This window comes from Mytilus californianus, unplaced genomic scaffold, assembly GCF_021869535.1.
Source record: "Mytilus californianus isolate M0D057914Y unplaced genomic scaffold, xbMytCali1.0.p SCAF_1, whole genome shotgun sequence".
Classification (NCBI taxonomy): domain Eukaryota; kingdom Metazoa; phylum Mollusca; class Bivalvia; order Mytilida; family Mytilidae; genus Mytilus; species Mytilus californianus.
The window spans coordinates 27296315-27316858 of NW_026262581.1; the positions used below are offsets into that span (position 1 = coordinate 27296315).

Sequence of the window (20544 nt, forward strand, 5' to 3'; positions counted from 1 at the left end):
TATGCCCCTGCTGTCTTCAAAAGTGGGCATTAAGTGTTACCCTTGTCAGTCTGTCCGTACATACATCTCAAAATTGGTTTCCGTTCTCTAACTTTAGTTTGCCTCAACCAAATGTTATGAAACTTGTACACAATGCTTATTACCACAAAACACAGATCAAATTTGGGTGGTGTCACTTGTACCGTTATAGAGTTATGCCCCTTTACAAATGGAAAAATTGCTGAATTTTTCATTTCAGTTCTCTCACTTAAGTTTGCCTAAACCAAATGTTATCATTGCTATGAAACTTATACACAATGCTTATTACCACAAAACTCAGATCAAGTTCGAATTTGGGTGGCGTCACTTTGACTGTTCTTGAGTTATGTCCCTTTATAAAGTTATATGCAAGCGGGGGCATCATCTGCATACCATGGACACATTCTCCATTTATTTTTTTTCAGAAGAAGCAAGGAGTTAAAAGTGAAGGAACTGCTGAACGTCTTAGAACTATCATAGAGGTTGGTATCCTTTCTCACATTTTATGAATAAAGAGCAATATAACAGCAAAAGTGGAGCCAGAGTGTAAAGCAGGTTTTTTTGTGATGCCATGGATCTTTTTGTCTAGATTTGCCTGTTATGATCTCAAAATCATTTACCCACACCACCTTTGGTTCAGTTTTTGCACATTTTGTTCCTTTTGTCATACACTTACCTTTTATTAAAGTAGTTATTAAATTAACTTCCCTGAAAAAGTTACTTTATTAGGTGAACAGGTTTAAACTCCGGTTGTAAAGGAAACTATTTCACATAAACACGTGCTTATTTCAAGTCAAATTAGCAAATTATATATAAACTATACTGTGTTGCACTAGGTACTGATGTACATATCTATAATTCATAAAATGTTAACATGAGCAACACGACGGGTGCCACATGTGGAGCAGGATCTGCTTAGGGATCATAGATTTATTCTTATGAGGAAGCTCTGAGCATGCTCGGAGGATGCTCGGAGCTTTTTCAGTAGGCTCTTCTCTGCAGTTTATGTGAAAATAATTATCATGATCCATTAAGATGTCAATCAAATCTACACCACTTCTATAATAAGGAAAGTTGAGCATTATAGAGGAAGCTCAATTAACACCTGTGTAAACAACTGATCTATTCAAATACATTTTGCATGACATTTTACAAATTATAGAAAAGATAAGAAATTCTTCAACAGTACTGTGTAATGCTTGGAAAGAAATCTCAAGTCTCCACAAAAAAGTGAAAGTCATTTAACAAAAAATATACAATTATTATATTTATTAATCATTTATTTTTTTTTAATAAAAAAAATTCTCAAATCTTATAACTAGATGATATGATTTAAATATAGTTTATATTATATAATATGCTACATAAAAGTTATCAAGACACAAACAACAGTCAGGGGGCGATACTAAACAAGTTATTTTTTTTAGTTACTTAATATATATTAATAGGTATTTTTTGTTTTTTTAAATTATTTGATATAAACTCAATAGTTATTTTAAATGTCAAAAGTGGACTAAATGTAGTTTTTAAGAATTTTTTCATCATTTCATTAAGTAAAATTAAGTATTTATCCAACTTGAGATGAGTATAGAGAGATCACTTTAAAAATAATGACAAAAATATTACTTTTATAAATTATTTATACATCTTCGAAAAACTAAGCATACTTACAATTATTTAAGGAACATATGTAATTGTTTTTGATAAAGATTTCAAATTATAAATAACTTCAAGTCTTAATTAAATCACAAAGTTCCATCCATTTATATTTGTTCATCTCTAAGATTTTAAAGGAAAATGTTATTTTAATAGCCCCAAGAGACCAATCTATGACCAAGAAGTGTGGCATCAGAAAGGCAATTAGTGTTTCAGGAGGATTTAAATAGTTTTATACTGCATGGGGAAAATAACCAGATGTGAAAATTTGGTAAAGCTTGTAAAACCTGTATGAATGGACACCTATAGAAATAATATTAACAGAAGTTACTTATTCATGATATATAAGTAATATTTGAAACAACCTTGTTTTCAATATAACTTGTATAAGTAATTTTGAAAATTACTTGTTTAAGTAATGCCCCTAACTATTAAAACAATGATAATTTTTTTTTTTTTATAAAATAGCAAAGTTAGTTTTTTATGAAAAACATTATGGCTACTCTAAGAAAAGTTGAGGAGGTAATACCACCATTGTTTTCCCTCTAGTACGTCTCACTTTAATTGTCATTATTTTTATAATTGTGCAGATTTGGTTTTATTTTAAATAAAGAAATACTTGGCATAATTATATAAGTGAAGTTTTATCCTGACCTGTACTTGAATGAAAATCTAATATAAAATTGTTTCCTCCTATCAGTCTTTGTTTAATTGGTATTTTTCCAAAAATATGTGCAGAATTTATCTATGTTTTAAATAAAGAAATACTTGACAAGAGTAAAGTTTTTTCTTGTCCTGTACTATAGTAATAAAACAACATAATTTTTCAGTGCATATAAGAAAGAAGACATCACCAGAATTAACTAACCAAATTCTATCCCCCTTTTTTTTCTCTGTTTACAAGCTTAAGTAGCCATGTCCCCTAAAATTGCAAAAATATTTTATATCAAAAACTAACTTTGCTATTTTATAAAAAAAAAATACCATTGTTTAGTTAAGGGCATTACTTAAACTAGTAATTTTCAAAATAACCTATACAAGTTATATTGAAAACAAGGTTGTTTTAAATATTACTTATACATCATGAATAAGTAACTTCTGTTAATATTATTTCTATAGGTGTCCATTCATACAGGTTTTACAAGCTTTAACAAATTTTCACATCTGGTTATTTTCCCCATGCAGTATAAAACTATTTAAATCCTCCTGAAACACTAATTGCCTTTCTGATGCCACACTTCTTGGTCATAGATTGGTCTCTTGGGGCTATTAAAATAGCATTTTCCTTCAAAATCTTAGAGATGAACAAATATAAATGGATGGAACTTTGTGATTTAATTAAGACTTGAAGTTATTTATAATTTGAAATATTTATCAAAAACAATTACATATGTTCCTTAAATAATTGTAAGTATGCTTAGTTTTTCGAAGATGTATAAATAATTTATAAAAGTAATATTTTTGTCATTATTTTTAAAGTAATCTCTCTATACTCATCTCAAGTTGGATAAATACTTAATTTTACTTAATGAAATGATATAAAAATTCTTAAAAACTACATTTAGTCCACTTTTGACATTTAAAATAACAATTGAGATTATATCAAAAAATTTAAAAAAACAAAAAATACCTATATTAATATATGTAACTAAAAAAAAATAACTCGTTTAGTATCGCCCCCTGACTGTTGTTTGTGTCTTGATAACTTTTATGTAGCATATTATATAATATAAACTATATTTAAATCATATCATCTAATTATAAAATTTGAGAATTTTTTTTATTATAAAAAAAGAAATGATTATTTTAAAAATATAATAATTGTATATTTTTTGTTAAATGACTTTCACTTTTTGTGGAGACACGAGATTTCTTTCCAAGCATTACACAGTACTGTTGAAGAATTTCTAATCTATTCTATAGTTTTGTAAAATTTCAGGCAAAATGTATTTGAATAGATTAGATGTTTACACAGGTGTTAATTGAGCTTCCTCTATAATGCTCTACTTTCCTTATTATAGAAGTGGTGTAGATTTGATTGACATCTTAATGGATCATGATAATTATTTTCACATAAACTGCAGAGAAGAGCCTACTGAAAAAGCTCCGAGCATCCTCCGAGCATGCTCGGAGCTTCCTCGTAAGAATAAATCTATGATCCCTTACCCTTCCGGAGCACCTGAGATCAAACCTAGTTTTTGGTGGGGTTCGTGTTGCTTAGTCTTTAGTTTTCTATGTTGTGTCTTGTGTACTATTATTTGTCTGTTTGTCTTTTATTTTTTAGCCATGGTGTTGTTAGTTTATTTTCGATCTATGAGTTTGACTGTCCCTCTGGTATCTTTCGCCCCTCTTTTGACACAAAGAGAAATAGGTGAAGTGATCTTTATGATATTTCAACCAACCAACTTAAAACACATGAAAAGAGATCTGTTTAAATATAAGAATTTCACAGTGAATGGAAGGTAATTAGTTTTAAGTTCAAACCAAGTAAGGAGTGTGCATTACAAATTAAAAATATCCTATCCCAATGAATATAGTTAGTCCATAATAGAAATATAAAACAATGGTATAAGACAAAGTTTTGCTGATAATGAGAATTCATAAAACATATTTTGCTGCACCATGATGACGATTTGTGTTAATTTGATAGGTTTAAATATCATTTAGAAAGGGTCAGGTATGCAGACTTGCATTTAAATCATTGCTAATTAAAAAAAATGATAAAAAAGAAAATATCAAAATTAAGTTTTGATGCAAATGACTTCCAATGTATGCCTTATTTTGTTTGTAGTCGGTTGAACAAGAACCATCAGTGCAATATGTTCAGAGTCGTATTCCAGGCTCAAATAGAACTAATGTAAGTTTTATAAAACTTTAGCTTATATGCTTCCCCCTAAATGTAATATATTTACCCAGTTTTGTCTGTCTGAAATGTATATGAAAACAAAATATTTTTGTCACACTTTTCTCAAAAACTACTGAACGCTTCATGTTTGGTCAGCAGTATGACAGTGATGAGTTGTAACATGCATATGTCATTTGTAGAGTATGCATAGCACAACAACACATACATTCTTGTATGTTTTAAAATTGGATCAGTCAGTACAATTATTATTTGTTCTAACACTCAATGGTTGAAAAGTTAGATAATTTCTTATGGTGAATGCAGGCAGATTTATTTTGTTTAGGGATAAAATATATTTATTATGACCTAAAAACACTCAAAATGCTTGAGCATTGTCTATATTTTTTTTGGTACAAAAACTCATGTTTGAACACACTGCTGTAATTTTGTTTCAGGCATTTTCTCGACAGCTTTCTACTGATCTTTTTACACCTGATGCTGTTTTTTCACCAACATTTCCAAAGCGTTATCATTACACATATCATGGTCCCTCAAACCAGTCAAGCATGGGATCCTTCAGACCAGTACGTACAAGAAGTGATAATACTCATAAGACTGTGACTACTACACCAATTGTAGATACGATGGATGAATCTTCTCCACTAACAGATGGCAGCACTGCATCAAGTTCTAAGCACAGTTCTGGTACCAGTATTTCATTCTTTGACAAACTGAAATCCCCAACCAGTTTACTATTCCAAAGAAGAAAAAGATCTTACAGTGTTGAACTGCATGAAACAGCTCCTGTTTAAATAATCGGGGAACTACTTTTGATTTCTGGAAGGTGCTGGAAACTGAATTGGTAGCATGATTTAAATGAAATGTTTTTTGTCTTGCCTTAAAAAAAATAATTGAATGTTAGACGCAGTATGTATGTGGGAGATGACACACTTTTGGGAGGTGGGATATAGGCGGTAAAAAAGTTGGGATGTTGGATAAAAGGGTGAAAAAATCTGGAAAAAGAACGAAAAAAAGTCCAAAGTTTGAAAAAAATACAAAAAAGCTAGATTTGGGAAATAAGAAACCCTGTGTCCTCCCCTTGCTTAATATTTGAAATGATATTAGTAATGAATAATCTTTATTTTGTACATCAATGTCTTTTACAGAAGTTACTGTTTGGAATATACATGTATCAGTTCTTCTTCACTTTTTGTTCAAGGTTCAGTGACTTTGTAAATATAAAATTTATTTGTCATGATTTAGGTTTTCTCTTTAGTAAAAGTAAGTAATACTCAGTTGATCAAGGTTTTATTTCAACAATATGATCAGTTTCTATGTCGCTATGAATAATATGTTAAGTAGGTCTTGCAAGGGGTTTATGCCCTTGACCTCATTTTCATACTTCACCAAACGATATTAAGATTTTGTGCTTAGTCCAATGTGTCAGTCACTCATAGTGATAAGTATAGTACATTTCACTTAATAAAACCATTTCCCATTGTACATGTACATGTTAAATAGGATTTTTAGGTGTAGACTTCATTTACATGCTTCATTGATTAACATCTAGATTTTATGAGTAGTTTTGTTATTTTGTTATTATCATGTTGCACGTAAACTATGTAGATTCTGTAGAATCAGAGATGTTAAAGACAATGAACAGCATTTGCAGCCTAAAGCATTAAACTGGAAGAAATTGAAGAATGCACGTTTGGTTTTAAATTGGACATGTGTATAAATTCGCAAAAATATAAAAATTTGAAATGAATGATTTCATTATTTATTACATTTTTTAACCACGGGGAATAAAAGCGCATAGAAAAACTAAATGTTAGACCTGACTTGATGACAGAGTTTGACTGTGATGTCATTTGTAAGCAAGGGTTTAAAAATCTTAATCCTGATATACAATGAAATCTTTATTTTTTGTTTAATTGTCATGTTTATTAAAGTCTGAAAGTACAAAATTATAACTCAATGCATAGATGATTTTTGGAAAAAGCAACGAATGAAAGGTGTAGAATTGTGCATCCTTTCTTCACATTCTGACAATAGCATAAAAGTAGAGCTGTGCTCAAGGATAAGTAAAAGAATCATCAGTAGAATGGAATCTATTCCAAAATAGTTAAAACATATTTTATTGACATAAGCAATTACAATAAAATCCAGACTTAGAAGGTCTTCTTTAAACAGCAAAGCAACATAGATTGTTCTGATATAGTTTCAGTTGATTTTTCATCCATATATGGAGTATGCTTAAATTTGACTGGACAAATGGTATTACCAATATGAGAATTAAATTGCAATGAATTGGAAAACCACCGAAAAAACTTGACAAGCAAATTAGCTGAATTTTTGTGAAAGATACTTTTGTCCAAAGCTGTAATTTCAAATTAGCTGTGTAATTATTATAATTGTTATGTAAATTATTAAGAATTTCTATTTACGAATTTATGTGTTTGTAATTTTCTTTAAGATTTTTATATTTAAGATTGTATTATATGCATGTGCAATGAATTATTTGTTGTATTTTTTACCTAAAATTTGAAAATTGTTGAACTTTTCAGAATGTCTTGCAACATGTACATTAAGAGTTTTGCTGACATAAGTTGAATTCTCTTGCTAGGGAATTTGTTAAGGTTTTCAAAAAAAACTAGTCATGTTGTTAAAGTGTCTTGCCTTATATATAAACAAAACAAAAAATGGTGCATTCCACCATAAATGTATCTAAATATATATATAAAAATATATAAAAAATTATATGTGAAAAATATAAAAAATCTTCTTAAGTCTGTCTAAGTTATGTATACATTTGGAAATCATATGATTTAGATTTCTAAAGTCTCATATTCAAGATGACTGAAAGGGAGACAGCAGAACTTATATAAATGTTTAAGGATGTTTGGCACTCTAGTTTTGAACTTTTTTTTCAGATATTCAGAATCCTCTAGTTTTATCCAATGTAGTACCAATAAAAATTTTGCCTGCGAACCCTCACTTTTCTTTGCATAATTTTATTACATATAGTTTATAAAGCAATTTTTAAAAATCTTATAAAGTCCTTGTTATTTTTTCATAGTTTTGGAAAGTAAAAAGGTGGTAATGTTAAATGTATGAAAAATCTAGAGAGAATCATTTCCCGCCAAATTTTCAGTTGATTATATCTCATAAACAAGGACACGGACCTGTCTTTTTTTCTGCTTTTTAAGTTCTGTTCTTTATAAACTATCAACTTATAATAGTCTTTTAAAAAGGTATTTTGAAACAGAGGAGCGAACATTCTTAAATATTATATTGCACTGTGGTTATATATTTACAAAATCCAAAACAAACTGTCCATTTAGTTGTGGAAAAATACCTGGTATTTTTTCAATCATTTTTTTCAAAGCTACTTAATCCTTCTATTATATTTGGTCAGATTGATAGAAGAAAATACAGGGTATTTTGAAAATATTACAGCATATGTACTTAAGAATATATCTCCAGTCTCACACATTTAACATTTTTGCACATGATCCTCTATATTTCTCAATCATTTCTTAAACATATCTCAAAATTGATTGTAGTAAATTATTTTAAAAAAATGAGATACTTGATATATATTTTTCATACAGTATTTATTAATTTCTTTCTGGTGCACTCCTTAGAAAAAATTCCTGAGAATTCATATACATACCAAAAATTCTAGTTTTTCAAAGGGTTATAACTTACAAAAGCACCAGGACCTTTCTTTATTTTACCCTTATTTTGATGTATTGTAAACTATGAATTCAAAAGACAAATTTTGTCATTAACAATTTCAGTAGAAAATATCATAAAGTTTTTTGTTTAAATCTACAATGGTTGGAAATATGATATAAATAATGATTAATTATTATTTATGATTTGTTATTGTTAAATTTATTGTATTTGTATTGTTGATTTGTTCTCATTCCGTGTTAAGATATATAGTCTGTTATTTTAATATTTGTATATTTATTTGAATTTTTCCCATTATTTTTCTGTTATGAAATATTTTATAGTATTGTACACTGAATGTCTAGATAGACAAACACAATGATTTTGACTACAAAGTACAATCTTCTAAAATTTCAAAACAGTTTACATCATTGATAGCAGGAAATCATATTAAATACAGTATTTTTCATTTTGTTGTACTGTACACAAAAAGCTGAGATATTTTTATATGAAGACCACAATACTTTTTTCTTCATAAGCACAACGATTTTCACTTATACAATATGAAAAAGTGTCAAAACAGTTGATATTTGTTCCCATTAAGTGATTATGGCAGTATTGTTTAAACTTTTGGTCTTGCATGTAATTTCAGATGTTTAGAGTGCTGAAAGTGGCATTAAACACAAACAACCAATCAATCAGTGTTGATGGCAGTGGATCTTATTTAAAACATGACTTTTTTTATTTTGTATTTTACACTAAAAACCAAAAGCGATTTTTTATAAGCAGACGACAAATACAATCGCCTTATATAAACACAACGATTTTCACTAAATCGATTTGATAAAGTGTAGTTGACAATGTTCATAACAGTATTTTGTAAACTCCTGCGCCTTGCATGTAATTTTAGTTAGTTTATTTCTCAGTTCAATCTAATATTTGGTCAATGTCAGTTAGTATATTTAAACAGTTTGACAGCTGTTTTAGTATTATTTGTCTAACAGAAAGTTATGTAACTTGGAAGTTTTTTTAAATATGGTGAAGAAAGAATTGGTGGTGGGCTTGTGGAGGGCTGCCAACAGTTTCAGTGCAATAACTTAAATTTTAATATTCTAATACTGATGACAAAATTTAGGTCAAGTTAGATAATGACCATTTTTACTTTTATCCTTCAGGATTTATGGTCCTTGATAGATTTTAAAATTGCACTTTATGTAGATTCCGTGTAAAAATCTGTGAACCGTTCAACCAATGCTTTTCAAATTTTGGTATGTTGTTGATCACAAAATGGAGGTCAATTTTAAATTAATGATTTTCACTTTTGCTGTTCAGGAGTTAAGGTCCTTGATATACATTTAAAAATAGATTCAGAATGTGGCAGGTCAAACAAGCCTGAAAGTGCCTTCAAAATACAGAAAACTCGGTTTGCTGTCAAATTGACAGCTCATTTCTTGTTATTTATTTTTTATACTGTCCCATTTATACACGATAATTTACACTTCTTTAACTGTGATAAAGTTGTCAAAAGTAATTTTTCAGGTTTTTGTCTATCATCGAAAGTAGAAAAAATGTATTAATGGTTCTTGAAATTAAATTGACATGTTAATTCATTGGAGGTTTCTAAACAAGTAATTAACAATATTTCAATTATTGTTTATGATATTTTTGTCCTGAATATGCATGAAATATTTGCTGCTGAAGGTTTAGAAAACGACTATCAATCAGTCAATCTACCTCAACAGTGACAGTAAATTCAGAATTGTTTGCGTGCATTTATTACTGTGATTGTTGAACAATGAAAAAAAATGTGATTTTTAGTTATTTTTATACGACCGCAAAAAATTTTTGCGGTCGTATAATGGTATGACGTTGGCGTCGTCGTCGTCGTCTGGCGTCGTCCGAAGACACATTGGTTTTCGCACTCTAACTTTAGTTTAAGTGAATGGATCTCTATGAAATTTTACCATAAGGTTCAATACCACAAAAGGAAGGTTGGGATTGATTTTGGGGGTTATGGTACCAACAGTTAAGGAATTAGGGGCCAAAAAGGGGCCAAAAATAAGCATTTTTGTAACTTCCAGACATAACTTGTGTGTTAGTGTATGGATCTCTCTGACATTGTTCCACAAGGTTCCATATCACACAGGGAATGCTGGGATTGATTTTGAGGGTAATTGCCTCAAAATATTAGGAATTAGGGGCCAAAAAAGGGGCAAAAAACAAGCATTTTTCTAGTTTCATGACAATAACTTGTGTGTAAGTGTATGGATCTTTCTGAAATTGTACTACAAGGCTCCATATCACAAAGGGAAAGCTGGAATTGAGTTTTGGGGTAATTGCCCAAAACGTTTAGGAATTAGGGGCCAAAAAGGGGCCAAAAATAAGCATTTTTCTAGTTTCCAGACAATAACTTGTGTTCAAGTGTATGGATCTCTCTGAAATTGTACCACAAGGTTCCATATCACACAGGGAATGCTGGGATTGATTTTGGGGGTAATTGCCTCAAAATATTAGGAATTAGGGGCCAAAAAAGGGGCAAAAAAACAAGCATTTTTCTAGTTTCATGATAACAACTTGTGTGTAAGTGTATGGATCTTTCTGAAATTGTACTACAAGGTTCCATATCACAAAGGGAAAGCTGGAATTGAGTTTGGGGGTAATTGCCCAAAATGTTTAGGAATAAGGGGCCAAAAATAAGCATTTTTCTAGTTTTCAGACAATAACTTGTGTTCAAGTGTATGGATCTCTCTGAAATTGTACTGCAAGGTACCATACCACAAAGGGAAGGCTGGAATTGAGTTTGGGGGTGATGAATCATAAGGGGGTTCAAAAAATTTGGGGGGGGGGATTTTTTTTTTTTTTTTCCTTTTTTGTCGAGCCTTCGACTTTAGTCGAAAAAGCGAGACATAGCGATCCTACATTCTGTCGGCGTCGTCGCCGGCATCCACAAATATTCACTCTGTGGTTAAAGTTTTTGAAATTTTAATAACTTTCTTAAACTATCCTGGATTTCTACCAAACTTGGACAGAAGCTTGTTTATGATCATAAGATAGTACCCAGAAGTAAATTTTGTAAAAATAAAATTCCATTTTTTCCGTATTTTACTTATAAATGGACTTAGTTTTTCTGCCGGGAAATATTACATTCACTCTGTGGTTAAAGTTTTTAAAATTTTAATAACTTTCTTAAACTATCCTGGGTTTCTACCAAACTTGGACAGAAGCTTGTTTATGATCATAAGATAGTATCCAGAAGTAAATTTTGTAAAAAAAAAAATCCATTTTTTCCTTATTTTACTTTTAAATGGACTTAGATTTTCTGCCAGGAAACAACACATTCACTCTGTGGTTAAAGTTTTTAAAATTTTAATAACTTTCTTATACTATTTTGGATTTGTACCAAACTTGGACAGAAGCTTGTTTATGATCAAAAGCTAGTATCTAGAAGGAAATTTTGTAAAAAAATAAATCCATTTTTTCCGTATTTTACTTTTAAATGGACTTAGATTTTCTGTCAGGAAACAACACATTCACTCTGTGGTTAAAGTTTTTAAAATTTTAATAACTTTCTTATACTATTTTGGATTTGTACCAAACTTGGACAGAAGCTTGTTTATGATCAAATGCTAGTATCTAGAAGGAAATTTTGTTTTCTTCCAGTTAACATTACATTCAGTCTGCAGTTAAAGTTTTTAAACATTTTTTAGATTCATAAACTATCCTGGATTTTTACCAAACTTGGACAGAAGCTTCTTACAATCAAAAGATAGTACCAAGAGGAATATTTTTATTGATTTACTTCCTCATTTTTGTTGAGTCTGCGATAAACAGAAAAAGTAGGCGAGACACTGGGTTCCACGGAACACTTACGAATTTTTTCTTTTTTTCCTTTTTTTTTTCTTTTAAAATTTTCCATTTTAAGTTGGTTATTTCTCTGTTTTATATTTAAAAGCAAATAATAATGATATGGTAGGAGATACACATCAAACAGGATGTGTAAATTATTATATAATAAGTATTGTGCAATAGCAAGAAATTTTCAATTGCACAGTATTGCACAATAGCAAGAAATCTTCAATTGCACAGTATTGCGCAATAGCAAGAAATCTTCAATTGCACAGTATTGTGCAATAGCAAGAAATATCCAATAGCACAATATTGCGCAATAGCAAGAAATTGTCAATTGTACAGTATTGCGCAATTGCAAGAAATATTCAATTGCACAGTATTGTGCAGAAGAAGATTCTTCGTATAAGTTGCTTATTTCTTGACCAATTTCAATGGGGTTTTATTCTTGAATTCTTGGGGTTCTTAAATATGCTGATTCTAACCGTGTATTAAGTTTTTGGATTTTTGGCCCCGTTTTTAAATTGGTCCACATTGAGGTCCAAAGGGTCCAAAATTAAACTTTGTTTGATTTCATCAAAAATTGAATATAGGGGTTCTTTGATATGCCGAATCTAACTGTGTATTTAGATTCTTAATTTTTGGTTCCGTTTTCAAATTGGTCTACATTAAGGTCCAAAGGGTCCAAAATTAAACTTAGTTTGATTTTAACAAAAATTGAATTCTAAGGGTTCTTTGATATGCTGAATCTAAACATGTATTTAATTTTTGATTATGGGCCCAGTTTTCAAGTTGGTCCAAATCGGGGTCCAAAATTAAACTTTGTTTGATTTCAACAAAAATTGAATATATGGGGTTCTTTGATATGCTGAATCGAACCATGTATTTAGATTTTTGATTTTTGGGCCCCATTATCAACTTTGTCCACATTGAGGTCAAAAGGGTCCAAAATTAAACTTTGTTTGATTTCATCAAAAATTGAATTCTTGGGGTTCTTTGATATGCTGAATCTAACCATGTATTTAGATTTTGGATATTGGACCATAATAGGTGAATGTCCAATTTAAAATTTTTAAGTTCTTTCCAAGACCACATTCATTCTGTCAGAAACCTATGCTGTGTCAAATATTTAACCACAATCCAAATTCAGAGCTGTATCAAACTTGAATGTTGTGTCCATACTTGCCCCAACTGTTCAGGGTTCGACCTCTGCGGTCGTATCAAGCTGCGCCCTGCGGAGCATTTTATTATATCAGAAAATGCTGTGTACAAATATCGCTATCAAATTTTAAAATGCAAGTTTTATTTTTGCGACAACTATCCCCTTGAATTTTTTGCAATAATTTAAACATAATAACATTTTTGAACTTTTATTATAAGCTGTCCTCTGGTAAATGAAAAAGTAAATCAAGTTTTAGCATGGACAATCTATAATAAACGTCATGTTTATATTGATCAACATCAAAAATTAAGAAAATAAAATTCTGTAAAGAATAATTGTTTTAGGGCATTAAAACTTACATATTTGTTCATTGGAATTCGGCCTCGATGGCTGAATGGTTTAAGTAGTCGAACACTAAGGTTGTGAGTTTGAAACTGGTGCATGGCATGTACGTTCGACTCCAATCTTATCTTTATCGACTAGGATTGTCAGTTTTCCTACTGAAGGTCAGTGGTTCTCTCCAGGCACTCCAGTTTCCTCCACCAATAAAAACTGACAGCCACAAAACTGCCCAAAGGTGCTGAAAGTGGCGTTAAAACACCAATCAATCAATCATTGATAGTACACCCCAGATTTAAAAGGAAGTATATATTTTCTATAGACTTGTTAGTAGATTTTGATAAAACCACACAATCAAATATTCATTAAAATATATAAGTTTTCCTCAATCTATGAAAATTTCATAACCACTTTCATTCATGAATCAGGGGCCTCGGTGGCCGAGTGGTCTAAGTAGTTAATTACTACTGTAATCACTAGCCAGTCAACACAGGTTGTGAGTTTGAACCCTGCTCGTGCAGGTGCACTCGACTCCAATCTTAATTGACTAGGATTGTCAGTTTTCCTATCAAAGGTCAGTGGTTTTCTCTGGGCACTCCGGCTTCCTCCACCAATAAAAACTGGCCGCCACGAAATAGCCCAAAAGCGGTGCTTAAAAGTGGCGTTAAAACACCAAAAAATCAAATCAAATCATTCATGAATCCACAGTAGTCTTTAAAAGGATGGATCTGTAAAAAAAGGAAGAATTTTTGCAGAGTATCACTTTACTAGTACAAAAATCAACACCCCTCTGGATATTCCAATGAAGTTTACGGTAATGATTTCTATGAATAAAAGAGGATGTGGGGTATACTTCAATGAAACAGTGACTCAATGACGCAAACATCCAAAATATATATATCGAGGAGAAATTAAAGTTCCCATTAAATGAACAATAGCTATTATATTTATTCAATGGGACAGTACAATTTGAAAAAAAAATTAAATAGCCAGGTAGAGACCAACTGATTCTTGGGAAGGGTTTTATTTCCTTCAAACCTCCAATAATAGAAAATGAGCTTTTTATTTTATATCGATCTACTCTCTTTTGTTTAAAATTTTATATTTGTTTTAGTTTTCGTTCTTAGTTTTATTCTTTAGAATGTAATGCAAGAATTAAATAATTAATGTATAAGTCACTTGTGTTTGTATTGCAAAGCTTATTTATTGCTTTATTATTTATAATATGCTTTTTTATTTATGCTTTTTTATTTATGCTTTTTAAATATAGACTTATTTATATTATTCATTTATTCTAGTAGCTTAGACACAATTCAGTAAGTCAGTACACATTTTTTTATTTTTAGATCAGAAGCAACAATTTCATTAATTTGAAGTTTTGTATATTGTATTGCAAAATGTTTCCAAAGGAAACTATAAAATGATTTTACTGTTTTTACCTATTGAATTTGAGACATACAAAAAGTATTATACAACAAATTTTATCAGATAAGACCCTTCAGATGTTTATAAGAGCTATTTCAATATTTTTATTATTTTTTTTTTGTCTTACATATTCACTTGAGGCATTTTTGCATTAAAAAAAACCTGCAAATAACCTCATTTTGTGACCTCATCAGTAATATTTGGATGTGATGCTTTTCTTATTAAAAAAAGATAGTTTGCTCAACGATGTTGTATACAAAAATGTTTAAGAGAGCTACATATCTGTTTGGTCCATCTGTTGCTGGTCTTTAATTCTGACAAAAACCATTATAAATAATTGACATCTAAAATCAAATTTTCCAATTTTGACATATTTATGCAGTCACTTCGCAAATGACATTTCAGCATTAAAATAACAAGAAAATATTTCATTATTCATTTTTGTTTTAAATGAGTATAAGAAGCATGACCATTTTTTTTAGTTTCAAGTGCCAAATGAGGGCTCTTATCATGTGTTTTTTTTTATTATTAGTGATTTTAATTTTGTTGAATATTCAGTGATTTTAATTTTGTTGAATATTCATACAAGGAAGTAAACAAAAGTAAATTTTCTGAAAGACTGAAAAAAAATCATTTTTTAGTATATCATTACACCTTATATATTTGATTTAACTTAAAATAAATATGATTTCTTCATTCTATCATTCGAAAAATTAAAAAAAATGTAATTGTGTTTAATTCATGCTAAACACATGACTATCCATAGTGTTTATGATTTAACAATTGAAAAATGAATTTTTATAAGCTATTAATGTAATGTTTCAAGGTTGTTTATTTGAGGCATGTAAGAATTTTTATTTCAATGAATGTCCTGTGATTATTGAGTTTATTACAAAAAATGGTAAAATCATATTCACACACATTTTTTTCTACCTCTTGAAAAAAAATTTGTTGATTTTAAATGGGTGAAAAATGGTGATGCATGTAGACAATTGTTTAGTTTTACTACCTCTTGATTATGATATATTGATTATGTATTTTATGATATGAAAAACAGATTGCATTTGAGTTCTTGGGTAGTTTATGAATGAATTTTAGTTTTGTTTTTTAGATGTTTTTACTACTTTTAAATATATTTATACTTAATAATAAACCATTACTTAAATGCACTTATCATTTTTTGTTTGTGAAAAAAAGGTGGTAAATATGCCAAATAGGAGCTATTTAAAATCTAGAACTACAGACAACCAACAAAAAGAACAAAGTCGAAAATAAAAACACAAAAACCATAGTTGAGAAAACTGCATTACTTAATATTATACACCTACTTTACCCATTCATCTGACAAATATTTCTGTCGCACTTTTCTACAGTACTACTGAACAGAATAATTTCATATTTGGTTAGCAACTTAACAGTGATAAGTTGTATTGTGTGAGCAGTTGTAGGATCTGTTGTACGCCTACCTCCTCTTTTCCAATACTATGAATTTTCAGTTTGTTGAATTAACTTAAAATTTTCATCACACATTTCTCAAGTACTTTAAGTAGAAGGACTTCATATTTAGGTCAACAGCTTGACAATGATACTATTGATGTGTAGGCTCTTTTCAGATATAGTGGGACACCTGTTTCTTATTTTCCAATACTTACAATTACAAGTAGGGATATGTTTAGCCAGATAACTCTTTCAATTTTTTATTAGAATTTAAATGTCAGTATACAGCCTACAGTGATCATAAAGTACATCATACAATAGGACAGGCTCTAGACTTAATTAGCCAGGATCTAGACAACATTAAAAAATGAAAACTACACATTATAAATTTGATGTGCCCCAAGAGCTTTTATGGATTTACCTTCATTAGGAACGCTCAAAAGCCGAATATTTGAAAGTCAAGGATGTATAAGGACCGAAAACATTGCAAAGATATAATCCAAAAAGGATCTAAAAAAATAGCCAAATTAATGCAAGGCCAACTTTGCCTGAGGGAGTTGAAACCTTAGTTGCAGTATAATTATTAAAATTTATCAATGGGCAATTTTAGATATCGGTAGTTTGTTATAAATCATGTCAGTACCAAAGTACTGACTACTGAGCTGATGATACCCTCGGGAACTGATTGTCCACCAGCAGACGTATCGACCAAATGGTTGCATGTTTAGAGAAGTAATGAATTGCATCAGAAATAAATAGATAAAATAAAACATAAAAAACATTTACAACGCCAAACCAAATTCCTGACATAGGACGGGCATATTGATCTCGGTGCTTGGTCAAACTTAGAAGTTGTATGAGTACTCTACCCTCTCCGGTTTTCCTTAGACATTCAGCATGTTGTTTACATCTTTGTCTTTTGGTCTGTGGTGGATAGTTGTCTTCGTGGTAATAATACCAGATCTGATTATCATACATAAATGAATAAAAAGATAATGCAGAAAGAAACCTTTTGACATAATATCAGCCCTGAAATATTACAGATGCTTAAAAAAGAGCACTTGACTGACATTTCTGCAATTTAAAGACTGTTTACATTAAAAAAACAAATTGAAGATTAAACAAATATATGGGAAATGATATGTCGAACATTTGTAGCATATTTGAGATAGCAATTCAATTATTTAATGAAAAATGAACCAATATCCAAGGGTATTGCTATTTATCATTCTCAATTAATAGCCATGAAGGAAGTTTAGAAACTCTCTACATGCCCTAGATGTCTAATATGGCATCAGTTGTCCATATTTCAATATTATTATATTTGGTTGTTCCCAAGTATAAAATACTTAAAATTCCTACATATTCGTAGCCATAATTGGTAACTCTTGGGTGTTTTTTAATTGTATATTTGAAAAAGAAAGATATCATCTATATCTAAGTAAGTACTAAGTAAATTTTAACTAGAGTCGGCACATATATTTAAAACAAAATTTAACATGAACTCTAAGGACTTGTATAAAACATTTGCATATATACACACACGCTAAATCATAAAAGCATTTAGCATAATAAAAACAGAGACTAATAAAACAATTGTATTATATGTCTCAATGACACGCGCATATATCAATATCATTTACAAAAGCAAAACTAAAAAAAAACATAGCATATACGTAAGCCATACAATCATGAAATGGGTTTATTTGGTTGTTAACGAAGTTACTTGCTTGTGCATTACATTTTTGTTAAAATACTTGTTCAAATAAGCAAAAAAAAAAGATCTTTCACACATTGAATATTGAACTTTTTTTAAAAGCCATATTAGATATGCCTTGAAAGATTAATACAGATGATGTCAATAAAACAGCAATATCTGTTTAGCATCAATAAAAGGAAATAATTAATCATTAATTCATGTTGGTGTACTTCATATATATCCTTTGTATTTGTCAGTCGTATAGAAGTATGTCATGATGACTCAATGACGGTAATATTTGATACCTACGTCGGAAGTGCATTGAGTTAATTTCCTAAATAAATGACCAAACACAAATACCATCATATAATCTAGCTGTAGTTTGAAGTTTATAAAACTAAAATAAAACTGGTTTAGAGGGAGTTGAAGATGGGGGATGCAGGAAGTAATTGTGTGCAGAAATAAAGATCTATTTTCATGCGGCAAAAATAAGCATGCAAAGCAATCGATGAAAATGACTATATTCAATCCGCAAAAACTCTTGCACCCCCTCATAATATCAAACATTTGTCCCTCTATGCAAACTTTTTCAGTTTTGAATCCTCGATGCTCTTCAACTTCGTACCTAATTTGGCCTTTATATCCTCAATCCTCAATCTTATGGCCTTATGGCACAACTGTTCCCATTGGTGCATATTACGCTCCTTTGTGAATCTTCCTCCATGTATTTTCCTCCATGTACTTTAATTTTGTTTTTGCTGTTACGATTGAGGTTGCGGATGTTCTGGTAAGTCAAAACGTCCTGTTTTTGCAATAAAGACCGAAATGATTTCTAACTTCCGTTTATATTCTTCTGTGTTTTCTTGTTCTAATCTTCCTGGCAGGGTGCCTGTATTTATTTTACGGATTCCTATTTCCTTTGTAATTTGGTGGTACATTTCTTCTCTGTAACATTCATAGTTGGAGCACTCTGTGAGGTAGTGTTGCGGTGTTTCCCTAGTTCCACAGCTGCATAATTCGGTGGTGTTTTGTCCTGTGTGTTGTTTATAGTAATTAAGAGTGGTATAGCCAGTTCTTAGTTGTATGAAGATGCTGTAGAATTTTTTTGTTGGGTAGTCAAAGATTGGGATGTTTTTAACGTATGGTGTTATATCAAAAAGGTCTCTTCCAGTGTTGCTTAATTCCCATCGTCTTTGCCACTTCAGCATGACACTCTTGTGTGCACCTTGTTTAATGTCTTGAATGGTAGTTATGTTGTTTTTTGACAGGAGTTGTGTTGCTTCTTCTGCTGCTTGCTTTGCCAATAAGTCCACTTCATCGTTCCCTTGTATATTTGAGTGTCCGGGTGTCCATAGGATGCAAATTTCCATCCCTTTAGTTCTTAGGTCCTCGATGTGTTCTCTGATGTCTCGAATCACATCAATATATGATTTTGGTGCCCAATTTAGTGTTAGGAGTCCTACTGCACTTTGACTGTCAGAAAAGATCTTAAGTGTGGTGATAGTGTCTTTTTCGAGCGTTACTGATGAGTCTTTTAGTGTAATGGAGACTTTCGCATCTGGCATGCATAATTTTGATCCTAATATCTATGATGAGTTTATTAACGTAAAGAAAAATCTGTGAAAGTTTGATTGAAATCCATTCACTGTTTTCGAAGGAGTTGTGGATGTGGAATGTTCACCACCTATAATATGAATTTGAAAAGTACATATTTTTTTATAGGAAACTCAAGAAATCTTTCAATTAAAATAATAAAATAGGAGGTGCACATTTGAATTATGTCACGAAGAGTCAGTGAAAGTTTGATAGAAATCCATTCACTGGTTTGGGAGGAGTATGTTCATCCCATATGCTATGAAAGGCAAAAGTACATTTGGCAAGGGGGAATTCAGAAATCATTCTGATCAAAAAGTCAAATAGGAGGTGAACAATTGCATTATGACATGCAGAATCCGTTAAAGTTTGATTAAAATCCAGTAAGTGTTTTAGGATAAATGACCAAAAACTAATACCATCATATTATCAAGGTGTTATTCTGAAGTTTATAAACGCAAGAAGTACTGGTTTAGGGGGAATTGCGATTTTAGTGATGTTAACTTCTACAATATGAAAGGGCAAATTTCATGTTTTTTGGGGAGGGGGGACTCAACAAGTCTTTCTGATCAGAAAGAAAAGAAGGAGGTACACAATGACATTGTGTCATGAAGTTGTTGTGAAAGTTTGATTGAAATCCATTCAGAGGTTTAAGAGTTGTTGCGGATTGGGATATTCACCCCTATAATATAAAATTGAAAAGTCCATATTTTGGTATTGGAATCCCCAAAAAGCATTCTGGTAAAAAAGTAAAAGAAAGAGAGGCACAAGCACATTACGTGATAAGGATTATGCGAATGGCATGGTTTAGAAGAAATTGGTTCGGACGTACACCACGATCACTAT

The 20544-nt window shown here is 30.6% G+C and overlaps 1 protein-coding gene across 2 annotated transcripts in view; it reads left to right on the top strand.

Annotated features, from left to right (window-relative positions):
• The window catches only part of LOC127718108 (uncharacterized), a 62412-nt gene extending 51845 nt beyond the window's left edge, over window positions 1-10567 (top strand). For both annotated transcript variants that reach the window (XM_052224049.1, XM_052224058.1), the window contains 3 exons: window positions 444-500; window positions 4466-4531; window positions 4975-10567. In XM_052224049.1, the coding sequence (XP_052080009.1) occupies window positions 444-500; window positions 4466-4531; window positions 4975-5331 (480 nt within the window). In that variant the 3' untranslated portion in view covers window positions 5332-10567. The remainder of the gene's footprint in view (window positions 1-443; window positions 501-4465; window positions 4532-4974) is intronic.
• Window positions 10568-20544: the final 9977 nt, after the last annotated feature.